The 19,514-nt window shown below is 45.4% G+C and overlaps 1 protein-coding gene across 5 annotated transcripts in view; it reads left to right on the top strand.

Annotated features, from left to right (window-relative positions):
- Positions 1–19,514, top strand: part of PPFIA2 (PTPRF interacting protein alpha 2) — a 706,597-nt gene that overhangs the window by 683,599 nt on the left and 3,484 nt on the right. For all 5 annotated transcript variants that reach the window (XM_059726131.1, XM_059726132.1, XM_019494145.2 and 2 more), the window contains 6 exons: positions 7,489–7,664; positions 8,331–8,428; positions 9,436–9,611; positions 9,698–9,766; positions 12,490–12,649; positions 13,732–13,823. In XM_059726131.1, coding sequence (XP_059582114.1) covers positions 7,489–7,664; positions 8,331–8,428; positions 9,436–9,611; positions 9,698–9,766; positions 12,490–12,649; positions 13,732–13,790 — 738 coding nt within the window. In that variant the 3' untranslated portion in view covers positions 13,791–13,823. The remainder of the gene's footprint in view (positions 1–7,488; positions 7,665–8,330; positions 8,429–9,435; positions 9,612–9,697; positions 9,767–12,489; positions 12,650–13,731; positions 13,824–19,514) is intronic.

The following is a 19,514-nucleotide window of genomic DNA, read 5'->3' as shown; positions in this document are numbered from 1 at the left end:
CCGGGTCTGACCCCGGGTCGCTTTCGTCGCTCTGCACGTGGGCTGTGGCCAGCAGCCCGGGCAGGCCGGGTCGGAGAGGGCGGGCACCAAGCTAGAATTAGGCACAGACACATAACGGTTGATTTTAAGATTCTTTTACTTACACCGAGATGGTCGTGGTGTAGGCTGAGAACTTGCTTGAGTTGCGGTTACAACAAAAAACACGAACACACGAGGAGGTTGCAAGGCTCCACGCAGACAGAACACAAACAATCACGTGGAGGTTGCTAGGCTCCACGCAGACAAACTCCGGATGTCCAGGACAAGCGCGCATTAAACTCGTTGTTACGTCTTATAGTAGGCTCCGTTCGAAGACGGAAAGAGGTGGGCAGTGGATCAGGCCGCCAAACTCCTCTGAGCGACACACAGGGTTTCTATTACCCTGCCGCACACACCCAGAGTCCCCACGAGATGGATGCGGAGTCCTCTTCGGCTTGGGCGGAAACTGCTCAAGCCTCTTATACGGCTAGCAGGCCAATCGCTAGCCGCCACGTGTGAATAATTTAGAACTAGCCAATTGCGGGACGCGAATTTGCATACGACGAGCGGGAAACCTTTGCACCGTGCATTTCTGTGCTGCAAAGGAAATGCACCCTGCAAAGATCGCTGCAAAGTGGCGGGAACACTTCCCTGCACGCGGGTTCTCTGCGCAGCAGAACTCCTCCGTGCAACGAAGCGGTAAACCCACGGGGATAATTCTTAGTGCTGAAGCACACACAAAAAAAAATCAGACCTTTGGGTCATGACATCCCCCCTTGCTGAAGGCACAATAGAATTATACTTCAAACCTATCATCCGGGTTATTCATAGCTCTGTCAATGGTTCGCGAAACTAAACGAGCAAAAACAAAATCAGTCAACAATAAAAGTTCGTCCTCAAGGGATCGAATCAAATAATAGCCGGCACACACACATATACATAAAATCACATTCATAACAAAAAAATGAACGATCATGACTTCGGTGGGCGTCATGGTGGAATCGCGCGTCAGGCTTTTGTTCCTCTCGGTGATGTTGTCCCTCTCGGGGCCTCTCTCCACCACGCACTCCGAATCCCAGATCTGTAAAAGAACTCTCTTAAAATGGTTATTCAATACTATCTATAAAATCACACAGGACCGCACGATAATGCAGTCAATTAAACTTATCAGTACTATTAAATACAAATACATAAACACGATTTTATACTGGACAGCTCTCTTTCTTTTCCGACTCAGCAACTCGACGAAATCGTCAATGAGTCATCGTCGCCTTCTTCTAGATAATGAAAACCTAACTCGTAGGCTAGCTGCCATTGTCCCGCGTCTCCTAAAATCCGAAGCTGTCTCTTATTAAGTCCAGAACGCTGCAGGAGGTATCCAAACATATATCTCTCCTCCTGTGTTCTCTGGCGTAATACTGGACGCTTGGATTCGCGGTGTTTCGTGTTCTGAGCCTCAGTCGGGCATTGACACTCCCAATCACTGGATAGTCTTGGCTCCATTAGGACGTGCAGTCTTGACAACTGATGAAGGAGACTACTCACAGGATGATCGACCAGTGGGTTCAGCACAATTCGCAGAACCACGATGTTTCTTTGCCCGTAAACCTTAAGACAACTATCTATGCTGTCGAGGGTCACTGGAACGGTTCCAGGGTCTCGCAGGTGATGATGAGGCCACGGTCGCATTCGTTGGAGCGGTGTTAGTCCCAACGTGCATTCTCTTGGGTTCCAGGCGCAGTATGAAACTCCGATAATAGCCAGTACAAGCTGTTCTGCACCGGTGTGCTCTGGTCGGCCGTCATGCCATGCGTGGGCCTTCTGTTCAATCACTCCTGCCACAAGCGCTGGAATCGGAATAGGCCAATGGACGCTAAACGCCACCATGTCGATGTCGGTGACATGTCCCCTACTCCATGAAGCTTGTCTCACCAAGAAGCTTGCTTCTTCCTGGTCCAGGAGGTCGGACCCAAGTTCCACGACCAGACGTCCCAACCACACAGCCAGAGTTTCGTCGGATTGGATCCTGGATTCTCTACACAAATTCTGCAGTTCGGCTCTGGAACGAGCGTAATAGGTAGTAGCTTGAACTGCGCTCTGCGGACCGATGACTGGGCTGCTTGATACTGCAGGCTGATCAATTTCCTCATGAGTTGTCGTTGCTGTTACTGTTTCTGTCGGAGCTGCAGTCATTGTTACAGTGGGAGTCGTTGCTGTCTCAGGCGGGAGGGGCGGATGCACTCCACCGCTTGACTCCCCCTCCCTTCGGCAAAGGGGCGTGGTTGGTGGAACTGATGCTGCGTCGCTGGGCGGAGTTACCGGCCAAACCCTCACGGGCTCTCCTGAAGCTCCATCCCTCACTTCCGGCTCCTCCACGCGGTCTTCCCTCTGCTCGGCACCATCTTGTTGGGGCTTTTCAAGATCCCCTTTCTCAGCTGCTTCTCCGACTGCTCGAACGGCCATATGCAGCTGGGTCTTTAAACTTAAAGTTTCAGTCATTAAATCAGCCATAGTTTGAAAGGCTGCATTCAGTTTTCCCCCCTTGTCGCACCGTAGGACCATTCTCTCATTTACAGCACGGTCCTCCGTCTCCGGGTCTTCGCGGAGCTCGGACGGACGATCACAACCCCTCAGTCTAGGCACCACCATACAGGGGGAAAACCAGCCGACTGGCATTGTCTCTCCCATCTCTCGGGCACACCGTGAGCAACGGACACACTCCCAGGTGGGGGTCGGGCTTACTGCGCTCGCCGGATCGACTTCGGCAAGGGTCACAGCTTCGAGGGGCCTATACAGGATCCACTCATCGCCCATGATACACCCGAACGCCGCAGGGTGAAGATATATCTCTTTCCCTTCCAGGGCTCCGACTTCTGGAGTTCCCTCTTCTCCCCTTAACGATAGGTGTCCACGGACACATCTCCGGCCCGTTCCGCCCACCTGGTGGTACGCGAGGTGCGCCTCCAGTTCTCCAATGCTTGCTACGCTGCGTCTCCCACTTCTCCAAGGGCAGTTCTCAACTAATTCTAACTCTAGCGAGCCCTCTCCTGATCCCATCGGCATGTGCCGCGGTGATCCTGATCCCATCATGGGTCACGGTGATCCCGATCCCATCCTCATCGCCATGTGTGCGCCGGGTCTGACCCCGGGTCGCTTTCGTCGCTCTGCACGCAGGCTGTGGCCAGCAGCCCGGGCAGGCCGGGTCGGAGAGGGCAGGCGCCGAGCTAGAATTAGGCACAGACACATAACGGTTGATTTTAAGATTCTTTTACTTACACCGAGATGGTTGTGGTGTAGGCTGAGAACTTGCTTGAGTTGCGGTTACAACAAAAAACACGAACACACGAGGAGGTTGCAAGGCTCCACGCAGACAAACTCCGGATGTCCAGGACAAGCGCGCATTAAACTCGTTGTTACGTCTTATAGTAGGCTCCGTTCGAAGACGGGAAGAGGTGGGCAGTGGATCAGGCCGCCAAACCCCTCTGAGCGACACACAGGGTTTCTATTACCCTGCCGCGCACACCCAGAGTCCCCACGAGATGGATGCGGAGTCCTCTTCGGCTTGGGCGGAAACTGCTCAAGCCTCTTATACGGCTAGCAGGCCAATCGCTAGCCGTCACGTGTGAATAATTTAGAACTAGCCAATCGCGGGACGTGAATTTGCATACGACGATCGGGAAACCTTTGCACCATGCATTTCTGTGCTGCAAAGGAAATGCACCCTGCAAAGATCGCTGCAAAGTGGCGGGAACACTTCCCTGTACGCGGGTTCTCTGCGCAGCAGAACTCCTCCGTGCAACGAAGCGGTAAACCCACGGGGATAATTCTTAGTGCCGAAGCACACACAAAAAAAAATCAGACCTTTGGGTCATGACAATGGTGAGGATAGTAAAGGAAAGCTCAACACAAGCTGACTAATGGCAATGTCTCCAAATACCTTATTGCCCTGAAGTGACTAGTCCATATACTCCAAAATAGGCAGAACGGGTGAAAGCATTTTCTATATGACTCTAACACTGGCAAGAGTTACCTCCCAAACTATATCAGTACAAACGGTGGAAAGAAGAGCAGTTCTCTACACTGATATTATAGTAAGTCACTGACTGACACACATCATTCTTGCACTATCCTTAGACTACCTTTTTCTTTCCATAAGCATCTAATTTGGGGAAATCAACCATACAAAACTAACTTTAAATATTACTTATGAGAGTTACAATTTTATTATACCAGCCTCTTAGGTAAATGACAGGCATGGTCCCTGTCAGCAGACAGGGACCAGGTTTGGCACACCCCTCTCTTTGGCTAGGGACAGAAGTTACACATAAACCAGTTTAAGTGATCAGAAATGGGTTTAAACCTGTAACAGAACATACGTTCAATGCACATAAACCCATTACAAAATCACTAAAACTGATTTAAGCTAACCTTGGCTGAATGTAGTATGATTTGGATCAAACTGGTTTATGCAACTTCTGTCCCAGGCCCCTTCCTCATTTAAGTAAAATCAGAGTCCCCCAGCATCCCAGGATGCTTTGCAGCCCTGAGCAGGACTGTACTCTGTGCTTCAGAGAGGAAGGCTGGTCCTGCTCCTTGCCTCTCTAGCTCTCAAAGCAGGGGCCTGGCCAGACACATGGCCACCAAACCAAAGGGAGCAGGGAGAGGGTTTATTCCCTCCCTTCCCCTGCCAGGGGGACTGTGGTCCCTGTCACCCATTCTCCCCTCCCCAGTCCAGCAGCAGGGGAGGGAGCATGGCCAGAACTGGCTGGTACAGCCCCTGCCATCCACCTGCCCCGGCCACCACTCCGCACTGCCCTAGGCAGGGGGGGCAGGCAGGTACAGCCCCATGGCTTCTGCCCAGTGCGTAGAGCTCCGGCTACAGCTCCCAGACACCTTGGAAGGTGAAAGTACCTTTTGGAAGTACTAAAACATGGCACAGTACAGGTGATTACTGCACCATGCATGTGGTGCGCGGGTAGATTTCACCACTACGGTGATGGAGCTGGTGATCACGTGTAAACACATGTAATCACTACCTTACCATAGCACACCATACAGTGATATGTAATAATAAGGAAAACACAGTGTTCCTAGGGGCTGTTAATATTTATTTTAGTGTGTTTATTTTATGCAAATCAGGAATAATTTTTAGAAACAAATATTGGTGTTCACTTATTTTTCACCAAGTGGAATCTAAAATTGGAATCATAGCTTGCAGTTGGACCACCAACTAAATGAAAATGTAAAATCATACTGATGTTGATATTATTTACTAATTTGAAATTAACATCATAAATAGATTCATTATTGATCTTTCTTTCAAGGATTAAAATCCCTGTTGTTTTATCTAGGCATTGGCATTGTCATGCAAAAATTGCAGTGATGTAGCTCTCACTGACTGCCAAGCACATAGATGATATAAGTACTTGAGTAAATGATTTTTGCAGCTTTGTGTCAAGATTCAGATTTGTAATGCATAATTTTAACATAGTTAAGTGTAAAACAATTAAGTCATATGTTAATTACAAGACAAATTATAATAATTATCCATTACTGGTATCTGATAAGCAGTGTCAGGTAGACATGCTTGTGCTCCTTTTTTGGCCGCTTGTATTTTCCAGTGCAGTTCTGTTTCTCAATGATAGGAATTATACAAAATGGTTAAAATATTTCAGTATCAAAACCAAACATATCCTTTAACATCCAAGGCAATGATTCTCAACCGAGATGTCATGACACCCTGGGGTGCCTTGAGTTCCTTTCAAGGATACTGTGAGATGCCATGGAGTGTTAGCTCTGTTAAATGTGCAAACACGATTCACAAAATAAACTCAGTTTTCAAGTACAAATCCATAGTACCAAAAAATAAACCACTCTGACCTGGTATGGTCTAAGTTCTTTGCAACAGGAGAATTACAGTATTATTTATCTGTAGTAAAAAAACGAAGTAACAACTAAGAGCTAGCATTCTCCAAGGAGTGTGCTGAGTTTCGTGAGGGGTACCTCAAGTCTAATGAGGAGTGCCTCAAGTCTAAAAAGTCTGAGAACCACTGATCTAAGGTCTTTAGTATATTTGTATCCATACTCTTCTCTTACCTTGTAATAGTAATATTGCTATTAAAGAAAAAGTACAGGAATTTTTTTTTTTTGCCCAAATTGTGGGTTCTTATACAGGCTCCTGGAGGTCCAGTTTTTCTCATTACAGACACTCCAGGCAATCTATATACTTATTATTCACTTACAATGTGAGAGAATAGGCAGGAGCAAGGCTTCATTTTCTAGTCAAGGAGCAAGGCCTCATTTTCTTCACTCTATATACACATAACAGAAGGACAATTTCTGCTCCTTAGAGTTTATGAACCTCTAAGCATAAGACAAGAAAGTGCAACAGGTAAATGTAACAAATAGACAAGGAGAGCAAGCAGTAAAATATGAGGAGTATGATTAGCGTAATAAGCAGTAGTATGGTATGTCTTCCCATCGGAATGAAATAGCGCAAATGGAGCTCTGAGCTGTGTAACTATACTGCTTCCAGGACCCAGACTAGCTTGTGGTGTAGGGCTAGTGTGGGTATCTTGACACTACACGCTATTGTGCAGTGTAGACGTAGCCTGAGAAACCCTAGTTGAAGGGGAAACACATAACTTTTATATTTTCTTCACTGGGATTTCACAGAATGCTAGTGGTAACAGAATTATTTTCTCACATTAAATATATACTTCAAATGAACCATAAAAATAACATCGCAGTGTCTATTTGCGTCACTCAATATGATCTATAGAGTTTCTAAGAAGTTTTCAGAAGAAACTATATTAAATGATTCACCTATTAACTAATCAAAAAGATGCACTGTATTTTGAGTGGATCACAACTGGAAATATTATTAGTGGTGTACATTTGCTCATGCTGGCACTTGAAGTGGAAACAAGCATAGTTGACAATCAGTTAAAATTGACCATTGTCTTCTATGGAATACACATGTGTAAAGTTAAGAGCATATAGGAAGAGGGATATTGAAATCTCTCAGTGACGTTCTAGCCCCAACAAACCAGTGACAAAATTTCTGTTGATTTCAATGGGACTGGAATTTTATCCTACAATTAAATTTTATAGCCAACATTAATTTAAGATGCAGTTTGTCCTAAGTTAGTAGTGCAAGCAAGTCCTAATTTAGGGTGCTTTTAAAAATTCCACCCAGAATATAATTTTTGAATTTTTTTTACTATATATTTCAAATGCACAATTTCATATTGTAACTAAGAGTTTCTTTTGAAGGGCTGTTAGACAAGATATAGAGATAGCAATATTTGTATTTAGTATTAACTATCCAAATGTGCTTTGATTACATATTTAGAACCCAAATGGAAATATTGTTAGAAAGCAGTGAATGAATTCCTACTGAAATGGCGTACATTTATTTCATGATATTGACCCAAGTAATTTAAAAAATGAAATCTATTTTTTCTGTAGACCCTGGCCTATGGTGATATGAATCATGAATGGATTGGTAATGAATGGCTCCCCAGTCTGGGTTTACCTCAATACCGAAGTTACTTTATGGAGTGCCTGGTAGATGCAAGGATGTTAGATCATTTGACGAAGAAAGATCTCCGCGTCCATTTAAAAATGGTGGATAGCTTTCATCGGTGCGTTTGTATAAAAAACAGTGAAAATGAGTAGATATATGGGAAATTATTTTCAATACAGCATAAGAAGTATCACCAATATTTGAAATAAGGCAGGAGCTAAGGCATTATAATAAAGGAAATACTTAAGGTACTATAGAAAGCAGAGAAAAGCTATTAACAGCATAAGCATGTGGGCAATAGACTTGTTTACCAGCAAAAGTGGCCATAGCACTGTAACTGTAACTAGTGAAAAATAGCCAGCATATAATATACATTAGTGAGGTTGATGCCGTCTTGTAAGGCAGGCTTCTTTTCTACTTACTGCCTGATTTGCCAATAAATACTTTTTTCTTCCTTGATTCCAATTCAACAAAGCACTTAAACACAGTTCATCCAGTTAGCTGGGCTATTAAATAAATGATTTTATGCTAGGTAATTTTTTCAGTTCATCCACTTTTGTTTGTGCCCATTTCATATTTAAGCCTGTGGAGTTGGGTTTCATTGTTTCTTTTGTTTGTTTTGGTGGGAGGTTGGTTTTGGTCTCTCTTTACACTTCTGATTTGGCCACAGTGAATTATCCAATCTTACATGTAGCAAAGATTTCTATATAATATTCAAATCTGCAGAATTATTTTTAAGTATGAATGCTCTATGTTACCGTTAAATGTTTCTCTCATATGACAGAACAAGCTTGCAGTATGGAATCATGTGTTTAAAGAGGCTGAATTATGACAGAAAAGAACTGGAAAAGAGAAGAGAATTGAGTCAGCACGAAATCAAAGGTAATAGCACTGGTAATTTCTGAAAATGAATATTAGGATATTTTTCTTTGTGAGGCTTCAGACTATTGACTTCTAATGGGTATCAGTTCAGTAAAGCATTTAAGCACATGCACAGGACTTCCATATGAGCAGAGGACTTAAGAGCAAATTCTCTGTTATGTCCAGTATTTGCTGGGGGTAAGTAGAGATGTATGCAGAATACAGTTCTGGTGCTGATCCTATGCTAGATATGATCCCATCAGCTGTTGTAGCACTCTTGGGCTGCTCTTATGTGTGCTGGTTAGGTATGCTCCCCCAATGAGAAAATTGTTCCAGTAATATTGGTCTGTTACACTGTTTCAGCTACTCCCAAACCTTGGAATGTTTTTGTGCCAGGAGCTCTGGCTTGGGTGATGTAGGCAAAAATCAAGTTGGCTCTATATCACCAGAGTTCTTCTAATTAGTTACATTCCTATTTGACTATAGGTACAAAGCATTACTATTCTCTTACTGGATACACATAACTTTCTTTTTTTGTAGTGTAAGAATTTTATTTTTAGAACTGAGTCAGCCATAATGACATCATAGTTCTCTTACTTGCGTATTACTTTACAGTTCAGTTAACGTAATCCTTAATTAAATAAATTTCAAAAGTGAGATTTTTCAGGTTACTAAAAATGTCAACACGAGGGAAGGCTTTTTTTGGCCTCTGGCTTGTTAGAAAACTGGAGGTATTGACCTGTAACATTGAACCTCAGGGGACTGAATTCCCCTTCAGGAAACTGCAAAGCCCTTTTCTGACTCTACTTTGCTTTCTGAGGCTTCTGTTTTATATAGTAAGTGAGAACGTAATCCTAGGTCATCAACTTTCTGGACTCTAAATTGGTTTTATAGCCATCAAGCCTTTTTTAATATTCTTAATATCCCTGGTATGAAAAGAAACGTAAGACAGCTAATATGTATATACATGCATCTGTATACTCATGTAAGTTAATGTTAAATTGATACTATATTATGTGTGTTTGTAGATGTGTTGGTATGGAGCAATGATCGAGTCATACGCTGGATACAGGCTATCGGCCTAAGAGAATATGCCAATAATATCTTAGAAAGCGGCGTACATGGGTCACTTATTGCCCTGGATGAAAATTTTGATTACAGTAGTTTAGCTTTGTTATTACAGATTCCAACACAAAACACACAGGCAAGTCAATTCATGACATATGCAGTTTTTGTGTAGATTGTATATTTGCTCATTTTAAATAACTTTATTTAATTTGGTATCCATAGGCACGACAAATTCTTGAGAGAGAATACAACAACCTGTTAGCACTAGGAACTGAAAGGCGTCTTGATGAAGTAAGTAAATTGAAGATGTTTTATAGCAATTGTATGTTTACAAGGATACACATGCACACAAAACATTAGAATGTTTTCATGGTTAAAAAAATCAAAAACTAGGAAATGCCAGAATTAATTTTGCTTCTTGTACTAATGATAGTTATAGTTAGTTAAAGATAAACATGTAGCCTAATGATAATTGTATGATTGTATACCAGTGGTTTTCAACCTTTTTTCATTTGTGGACCCCTAAAAATTTTTTCATGCAGGTGCAGACCCTTTTGGAAATTTCAAATGGAAGTGCAGATCCCTTTGAATAGTAAGCATGGGTATTCACATACTTTTTATTGATCATAGTCATCTTTCGTGGACGTAGTCTGTGGACCCCCAGGGGTCTGCATACCACAGGCTGAAAACCACTGTTGTATACCATTTTTTTCCCCAATGGACTCCAATTTCAAATAGGTGACACTCTAAAAAGGACGCAGCTATTCACCATTTATTTTTACTATTATTTTTGGTGGGGGGGGGAATCTCATAAATTTATTTCATACTGTCCAAATCCTTCATTGAATAGGAAATGACTAATTCCCTCAAAGGCTTTGCCTATGACCTTTTGCACTACAGTAAGAGAGTATCTCACATGCCATTACATGTCAGTTTCTTTTCACAACACCCCTGAAGTAGAGAAGTGGTTTTACAGATGGAGAACTAAAACACAGACAAAGGTCTCAGGACTAGATCCAAAAAGCAACTCAGGTGTTGCATCACCTACCAAGGTGTCTGGCCCCCAGAGTGGCATACAAAATCCTGTATGAAGCCACTAGACTTCCCTTACACAGGCAGAAGTACATGCCTCAAAATGGAATGTAATTACACTGAACAGGGGGCTGCCTAGAGCTAACCAACAGGAAAATGATGAGGACAGGGTTGCTCTTAGATCTTCCCCTCTCCATGGGTCTGGTACTTTTGTCAAGGAAGCAGGGGGACATCTGGGACTGTCTTCTTCATCACAGGCCCCTACCACCAGTTCCAGAATGGCAAAGGTCACAAAATGCAAGCCAGACTATCACCACTGCAGTAGCTATAAAATCTCTCAAATGGCCCCAGAGTCAAATTATTGGCTACATTTTGGACTGCGAAGATCCGTAGATGCCAAACATATGTGTTTGTGCATGCATAGAAGTACCCCAGTGTTAACAGCTAGGCAGCTAACTTCTGCCTACACTCCATTGTGACCCTAAATGGAGGAGGGACAGGCCTCCTAACTAGCCTAAATCTCCAGGGAGGCCAAATCAATTAGCCATTTCTTAACGGATATTGACAGTACAAAATGAAGCAGCCATATATCATTTTAAATGGTTACAGTGGTGTATTCTTTTGAATAGCAAATTAGTGATTAGAACACTCATCAAGGACATGAGAGCTCTAGGTTCTAGGCCCTCCTCAGCATAAAGGAGCACCTCCTGCATTTTCTGGAATGCCTTAACCACTAAGCTATAGAATAACCTGAGTAAGGATGCCCTTTGTCCCTCCCACTGAAGCTGGGCCATTGAGAAGACAAGAATACAAGATTTATAAGGAGAGCAAGGAGCCCATAGTAACTTAATGATTCAAGTACTCAGCTGGATGGGGAAGTTAGGTTTTGGTCTCTGCTCCTGGGTCTGTTTGTGCATTTAACACTAGAGTGTCATTGAATAAATGAACAGAAATAATCCTAGGTAGAATACGCACCCAGGATAAAGGGGCATTTATACACATGCCTTTTGTCCCATGATGTGCCAGAGATCCATTGCTTTGGAGCAGACTTGATGCAACTGCATGCGAGCTGATGCGAACTGCACTGTGCCACGTTCAGTTGTATAAGTGGCATAATTAATGTCAGCGCACAGAAAATGGCATGGTGCACTTTTGAACTAAAACACCAAATGCCCCATCCCCTGCCTGCTTCCCCAGCTCCCCTGAGCACCCCTGACCCCCGCCCACTCTCCCAGCCTGCCACATGGCTGCCTCGCTTGGCCCCAGCTCTCAGTTCTTTAAAAATAAAAAAGCTTTGCACTCACCAGCGGCTGCAGTGACTGACGGGGCTTCTGGGAGCTCATGGGAGAGCCCCCCCCCCCCCCCCCCATGTAGCGCAGGGCAGTAGGGGGCAACAGGGATCACCCCCCTGCCTGACAGCAGCCGGTGAGTGCAGGGCTTTTTAAAAAAAAAAAAAAAAAAAGCTGGGACACTGAGGCTAGGAGAGCGGGCAAGGGTTGGGGGCTCAGAGCTCCCCATGTAGCACGGGGCAGTTGGGGGCAGTGGGGATTGCCCCCTTGCCTGGCAGGAGCCAATGAGTGCAAGGCTTTTTTTTTTTTATTTTTAACCTGGGACGCTGGGGTCAGGCGGGACAGCCTTTGACAGGGCTGGGAGAGTCATCGGACGATGGGCCCTGTTTGATTCAGGGATTCAGCTGATTCAGCAGCGGCCAAATCTCTGAATCAGATTCAAATGTTAAAATAAAAGTGACACAGAGCATCAAGATTTAAATGAAACCCTTCCCTCTAGTATTTCTAGGTTCTTAAGCAGTTGCTTTTACAAGTCTTTTTCCAAAGTGTATTCTTCTTACTATATATCAAATGAAATATGTTCCAATGTATTTGCTCAAAAATAAACTTAACAGGTAGAAAAGAAGCAGCTGTCCCAGCAAATAATAATTAATTTCATTTAGTTTTATTAAATACAATCCTTTGTACTGACAGAGTGATGACAAGAACTTCAGGCGTGGCTCTTCCTGGCGAAGACAGTTTCCTCCACGTGAGGTACATGGAATCAGCATGATGCCTGGCTCTTCAGAAACACTGCCAGCTGGATTCAGATTAACTACAACATCAGGGCAGTCACGAAAAATGGCAACTGATGGTATGAGGTCTTTCTGCACTTAGTCTTGATGAGATCTTTATATTTATTGTCTAATTTGATACCCAGGCTTAACCATGGAATAACTGAAGCTAATCAAGACCATATTGGTAGGTAATGTAAAGAGGCAGCAAAGATTATTTCAGTTAATAACAATATTACCCAGGACCAGTCTTAACTTTGCTTATAGCCCTTTTACAAATAAAAAGACATGCTAAACATTCATTTCACCACCAAAGAACATGTAATTCTTTGTGGAATTTGTGTTCTGCATAATTATGTTACTAATTTTCTCACTTTAAAGAGTGTTAGAAATGACTAGTTTGTTAGTCCTAGTTATTACTCTGTTGTAGCAGTTTTAAAAACTTGGTATAAAAAACATCCATCCAGAGTCCATGTAAGAGCCTTATCTTTTTAAAAGTCTCACTTTATAGTAGCAAAATGATGTAAATTACTAATTGCATCACTATTCCATTGGCTCCATTGCTCATGAACATGCTTTTAATGCTGCACTTTTTTGTCAGTGATAAAAAGTTGCAGGGTAGGAAGGATTAATTTCAAAAGTCATTTGTACTTATGCATAAAAGTACTATCTATCTAGGTGCTTCCACGGTCCATATCATCATAGTAACTGAACACCTCACAGTCATTAATGGATCTTACCCTCCATACACTTTTATGAGGCAGGGAATTGAACTGGGAATTGACCTCAGGTCTGCCTGACTCCCAGGTAGTTGTCTGTTTTCTGTTAAAACATGATTCCTTTCCCAGAACCATACTTCCTGCTGTCCAGAGATTGGAACATCATGATTATTTACACAGCCTCACAGATGTGCATTAGGGTCTGGAACAAAATAAAGGCCTCAGTAAGTTTTTAAAAATTGTTGTCTTACTAGAGGTAGCCACATTTAAACAGTGCATCAAGCATGTAGCAACCCTCAATGAGTTTAGGGATCAGATCAAACCCATAAAGTTGGCTAGAAGGAGCTACATAGCAATTTAATAGCCTTCCTGCCAGTGGGTAAACATTAATTAAATTATTGCCTTCGTGATTCTAAAGAGATGTTTGTCTTTGCAATTTGCAGTTGCTTCATCACGATTGCAGAGGTTAGACAGCTCGACAGTTCGCACATACTCATGTTGACAAGGCTAGCAAAGAAGCCAGCACTGAATTGTTGTGAGTATTCATAAAAGGCCATCATGGAAGCTGTATAAATGTACACTATATTCAGTGGCATTACTCAAGCAAGAGCCAACACGGAATAGATGACCTAACTCAGTTCCCCCAGCAAGTCTATTTTATCAAAACAAACTATCTTAGGTGAGTGGGAGTGCTCTCAGGTTTAGTCTGAGAGATGTCAGGTTTTTATTCCTCCTCCCGTCCAAACCAGCAGCTTCTCCCTCTCTTCCATGAGACCCCTTCTGATAAACTGTGATCATCCCCTCTCCAGGAATTCAAGCTAGACAGGTTTTGATAAATAATCAAGGAAAGTATATTTAATGAGACATCTAGATTCATCCTCTGTGAGAACTGGGCATGAATCATTGGTTATTGCAGTGTATTAAAGGACCTATGCTTGGCAGCTAAAGTTAGCTTATTAGGAAAAAAAGGCACACAGTATAGGCCACTATGGTTCCTTTCCCTGACAAGTTTCTGGTGTCACAGGGATAGACAGCTTGACAGATGACACTAATAAGAATGAACAGTTATATTAGATTTTTGTTTTGAATAAGAAATATAAACCCAATTTAGGATATCTATGAAGTGGTAGTTAGCTTAAACTAAACTAGGACAAAACTTAACCTGTGGGTGAAGTTGTCCAAAGGTATCCATTATTGGTATTCTTATGTCCTCCTCAATCCACATGGTATTGGTCAGGATATTGAACCAGATGCAATCATGGATCAGTTTGATACACTAGTTCTTGTTGCTTAAATAATCGCATCATTTACCTTCCCAACAGCTGTACAAGCTGCATAAATGTCAGATGGAGTAAAGCGTAGCTCTATGGAAATGTTCAATTTTCTACCAAAGCCTCAGTCTTGCAAAATATGAAGATAACAAGCACTTCCATCAATATGCTACCATTTCATGCTAATCTTACTTAAATAACATTGTTTTCCCTTTCATTTACTTAACCTTCAGCAGACTATCTTAGACATTTATAAAGTCCTCATTACCATAGCATGTAGCTGATTTTACCTGTCTGTAGACAGCAATAGAATAAAAATACATAGTAGTCAGTTGAAGGTTTTGGTAGCATGAGTTTGGGTTTATAGCTATCCCTTACATAACATGCCTGTGTGTTGTATATAATGCATTTTAATGAAAAACTAATTTACAACAGGTTTTAAAAAAATACAATGGCTGTTTTTGTAACCCTTCAGTTGTAATGCCAGGCAATACAGCACTAGATCCACAAAAGGACTTTGGTGTCGCACTGCTCAGCATTGCTGTTCTTGCTGCCTAGTGAAGTCTCTGGTCATGAGATCGATATCCAGGCTGCCTTAGCAATGCATGGAGAGATTTGGGTGCCTAAGGAAGTGATCAACAAAAAACAGTGTGTGAAGCAGAGTTGCCTATGGTGGTTAGCAGGAGAAAGAAATGCTAAAGTTCACCCTTCACAGGGGCTTATATGTATTTTGCATGGGGCAATCTCAGTTTCTTTTATTGAAGTTTTCTGTTTTTCATGAAATGAGTATGACAGAGAGGATTGTTTAAGCAAGTAGTAGTCATTCTCAACATTTTGACACTTAAGGCACCCCTCGTTACACTCAAGACACCCCTCAGAAAATGCCAATTGTTACCTTTCACACATTTTTTGACTATGGGAAAGTAATGGAGCAATTTTTCTGTTGCAAAGAATTCAGAAAGACCACCCCAGGTTTTTGATACTATCGACTCCTATTTGAAATCTCTGGCTTAATTTTGTGAATCATATGTAAGTATTTGCACCCCTAACAGTGTTAAACTTGTGCATTCTAATATAATAAAAGCCTTAGTCTGTCTGTCTGTAACCCTCTGGGCCAACTGCACATGTGCTGTCCACAGGGCGGGCGGCGATTGGCTGGCCCAGAGTGTTACAGACAGACAGGAGGAGGCGGAGGTGGTGGCGGTCAGGAGCCAGGGAGCAGGCCAGGCAGTCAGGGATGCAGCATGTTGTGCTCCCTGCCGCAGGGCATGGCTACGTGGAGTTCTGCCTGCTGCGGGGCACAGCACACTCCATACCTGCGGGGCGCTCCCTGCCGTGGGCTGTGGCCTCATGGCGCACTACCACGGGGTGCTGCCACATGGTGTGGCACACCATAGTGCACCTGCTCCCCTAGCTGTCACCTTCCACTCCCTGCCGCCCGTTGTCAGAAGGTGCGGTGCACCACCAGACCACATCTGGCAGGGAGCGGGAAGCAGCAGGGAAGGAGAGGAGGGGAGCAGCCATGTGGTGTGGCCCTGCGGCAGCGAGCCCCACCCTGTCCTACCATGCCAGGCCCCCGACTGCCTGCCCCACTCCCTGGCCCCGCCCCTGACTGCCTCCTCCCAGGGAAGGGAGTGGGCAGGGAAGGTGGGGTGGTGGTTGCACATGGCCAGACACCGAGCGGGGGCAGCACAGGGCACAGGGTGACAGCTGCAGCTGCTGCGTGCAAGCTTCCCACCCCCTTCCTGGGAGGCAGCATGGGGTGGAGCAGTGGGAGATGGGGGAGCATATGGGGCCAGACGTGGAAGGAGCTGGGGGAGCGGGGCATGTGCCCCACCTTTGGCTCCCCTGCGCTGCACCCCTGGGCGAGCCACTGGGCTCTGACTGGCCTACGACCAGGCCCAGCCAGGGCCGGGTCATGGAGCAACTGGAGCCTGGTGGCTCCTCCAGGGGTGTGGTGCCAGGGAGCCAAGGCAGGGGCTTGGCCTCCTGGTCTGTGCACGGGGCAAGGGTGGGCTGCAGCTATGGGCTGCATTCAGCCTCTGCTCTCTGACTTGCTGCTGCTGCTTTGACTTTGGTGCAGTACAGCACCATGTGAGTCCCACCACTGGGCGTGCCAGGCAGCAAAGCACATGGCACCATGCTGTGCCACTGTCAATGCAGGGGCAGCGAGGCACAAAACAGAAGCTGAGCGTAGCCCACAGCTACAGCCCACCCTTGCTCCATGCACAGACTGTGGGGGCCATGGGCCATGCCCCTGGATGATGGCCCAGTGACTATAAGTTCATCACGGGGGCACAGAAGGGAATTGGTGAGTATTTATTCACCAAGGCGCCCCCGGGGGTTACAAGAAATAATGGCCACAAGCTAGCAGAGAGCAGATTTAGATTGGACATAGGAAGAACTTCTTCACAGTTCGAGTGGCCAAGGTCTGGAATGGGCTCCCAAGGGAGGTGGTGCTCTCCCCTACACTGGGGGTCTTCAAGAGGAGGTTAGATGAGTATCTAGCTGGTGTCATCTAGACCCAGCACTCTTTCCTGCTTATGCAGGGGGTCGGACTCGATGATCTATTGAGGTCCCTTTCGACCCTAACATCTATGAATCTATGAGCTGTGGGGCTCTGATTGCTCCATGACCCAGCTCAGCTGGGGCCCCATTCACAGTGACTGGAGCCCTGGCCAGTCCAGGTCATGGGACAGTCAGAGCCCAGCAGCTCCTTCAGAGGCATAGTGCAGGGGAGAGGGGCAATGGTTCCAGAGCCAAAGGGCAGAGAATGGGCCCAATTCTGGGGGACAGGGAACGGGTCTGGAGCAAAAACGGGGGGGAAATGGGCCCAAACCTGAACCCAAACTGACAGGGGGAGAGGGAGAACAGGCCTGGACCCAAACCTGAACCCGAACTGACAGGGAGGGGGGGAACAGGCCCAAAAGCAAACTAGCAGGGGAGAGCAGAGGAACAGGCCCAGACCCAAAGCCGGGTGAAATGGGCCTGGACTTGAACCAGCAGGATCCAAACCGGGGGGGGGACGAGTCCGGACCTGAACTGGCAGGGGGAGGAGGGAGCCGGGCCCAGACCTGGACCCCAAGGCAAGGGGGACTGGACGCAGACCTCTGTTCCTGCCTGCCTTCCTGCACCCCTCCACACCAGCTGGCAAGCAGCGACAGCACATAGTCCCCGCTCCCAGCATTGATTTGGGCACAGCAATGCTTGGTGTGGGGGCTCTGCCCTGCTGCCACTTGTCCAGCTAGCACAGGGTGGGGGGACAATGCAGGCATGGCTCGCTCCGAGTGGAAGGGAGCAAGTGGCAGCCAGGCCTAATTGCCCCTCCCAGTGCTGGCGCACCCGCATTAGTGCTGGGACTGGGGACTCTGCCCTGCCGGGGGGTGGGGGACCATGCTTGCCAGCCTGTGTGGTGGTACATGGAATGTGGGTGTGGCAGTGCTGGGAAGGGGTCATGCCCTGCTGCTGCTTGCCTCCTTCTGCCCAGAGCCAGCTGTACCTTCATTACGCCCTCCACCCCACCCTGTGCATCGGCTGGGCAAGTGGCAGTAGAGCAGAGCCCTTGCTCCCAGTGCTGCCACGCCCACATCCCGTACCCCTCCAGCCCCCTCCCCAAGTCACGTGCCCGCCTGCCCCAACTGGGCAGCTTGTCCCAGCCCCAATCCATCCCTCCCCCTCTGCCCACCACAACAGACTTATCAGCTGTTTAGTTTATGGCTGAATCTCCAAAGCAGCACCAAACCTTTCAGATCTGATTTGGCTGAATCGAATCGGGACAGTGATTTGAATCTCCAAATCAAATCACCGTGCCCTGAATTGGCCGAATCTGAATCCGAATCTGAAGCGAATACTTGCTGCTTCGCACAGACCTACCTTCAGTAGAACGTCTGTCTTGCATAGCTAACGAATTCCCTGAAAAGCAAAGGATCTCTCACTGACATCTGTTTTCTTGAGGCTGCTCACATCTAAGCTGACATGCCAGTGATTGGAAGACTACAGAAAGGAGTGAGTGTTTCAGCAGTATTTGAGGCAAATGAAAATACTAGAATAGGGTGCACTCAACTTCCAAAGAATGCACTAAAAAAAAAAGCAGCAAAGAGGAGGAAGACCCACCCACCTTTTTTACTAAGTTTTTTTGGGGGGACTTGAGCAGGGTGGAATAGGATCACATGTAGGGGCCTCAGTCTATTTACATACATAATAAACAAAATAGAATGGAATCTGGTCCTAGATTCTTCCAAGTTATAACATAGCAGACATATCTACTTGAGACATTTACTGTGAAGCTGCCTACTTATCTCCACACTGAAGTCTCAGTGTCTACATGTGCAGCCCTGTTAGGCCACAGGAAACTAATTAAACTCCACCAGAGGTTACTACTTGTCAATACAAGTACTGTCCTGCAGTGGTGTTCTTTAGTGTGCAGCAACACATGTGTAGACACTGATGGGACTGGCTGGGGCATGAAGGTACTTCAGTGCAGGGCTGCCTGCCCCACACTAGAGCACCCTTGTGCCCCCACCAGCCCCTACGCAGTATATTAAGCCAGGTCAGAGCAGCCCTGGGCTGGCAGGCTGACCCCCGGACTCCCTTGCAGCCAGGGCTCCTCCAACCTGGCTCAGTGTGCTGTGGTCTTGAGCACACATGAAGACATGGCACTCGGGAGCAATAAACTCCAATGTGATATGTGCTGGAGTCTGTTCATTCACCTTAATTTCATATGTAGATGTGCCCATTATAGAAGATAAAGGATCACTTGACCCAGACCAGATTAAGATGTTGCAAAATTACTTTGTTACTTTGGTGCCTAGACTGTTTTTATTAAGACTTGTTCCAACGGATCAGTTAGGTACGAGTACATCGATGGATTCATGTGTTGGTGTTGATATAGAAGAGGTCAGCAAAAACTAGTAATGAACATATATGACTGGGGCAGAAGGTCAGAACAACAGAAA

Source organism: Alligator mississippiensis, chromosome 4, assembly GCF_030867095.1.
Source record: "Alligator mississippiensis isolate rAllMis1 chromosome 4, rAllMis1, whole genome shotgun sequence".
Taxonomy (NCBI): Eukaryota; Metazoa; Chordata; order Crocodylia; family Alligatoridae; genus Alligator; species Alligator mississippiensis.
This window is presented reverse-complemented; position numbering and strand designations above follow the sequence as displayed.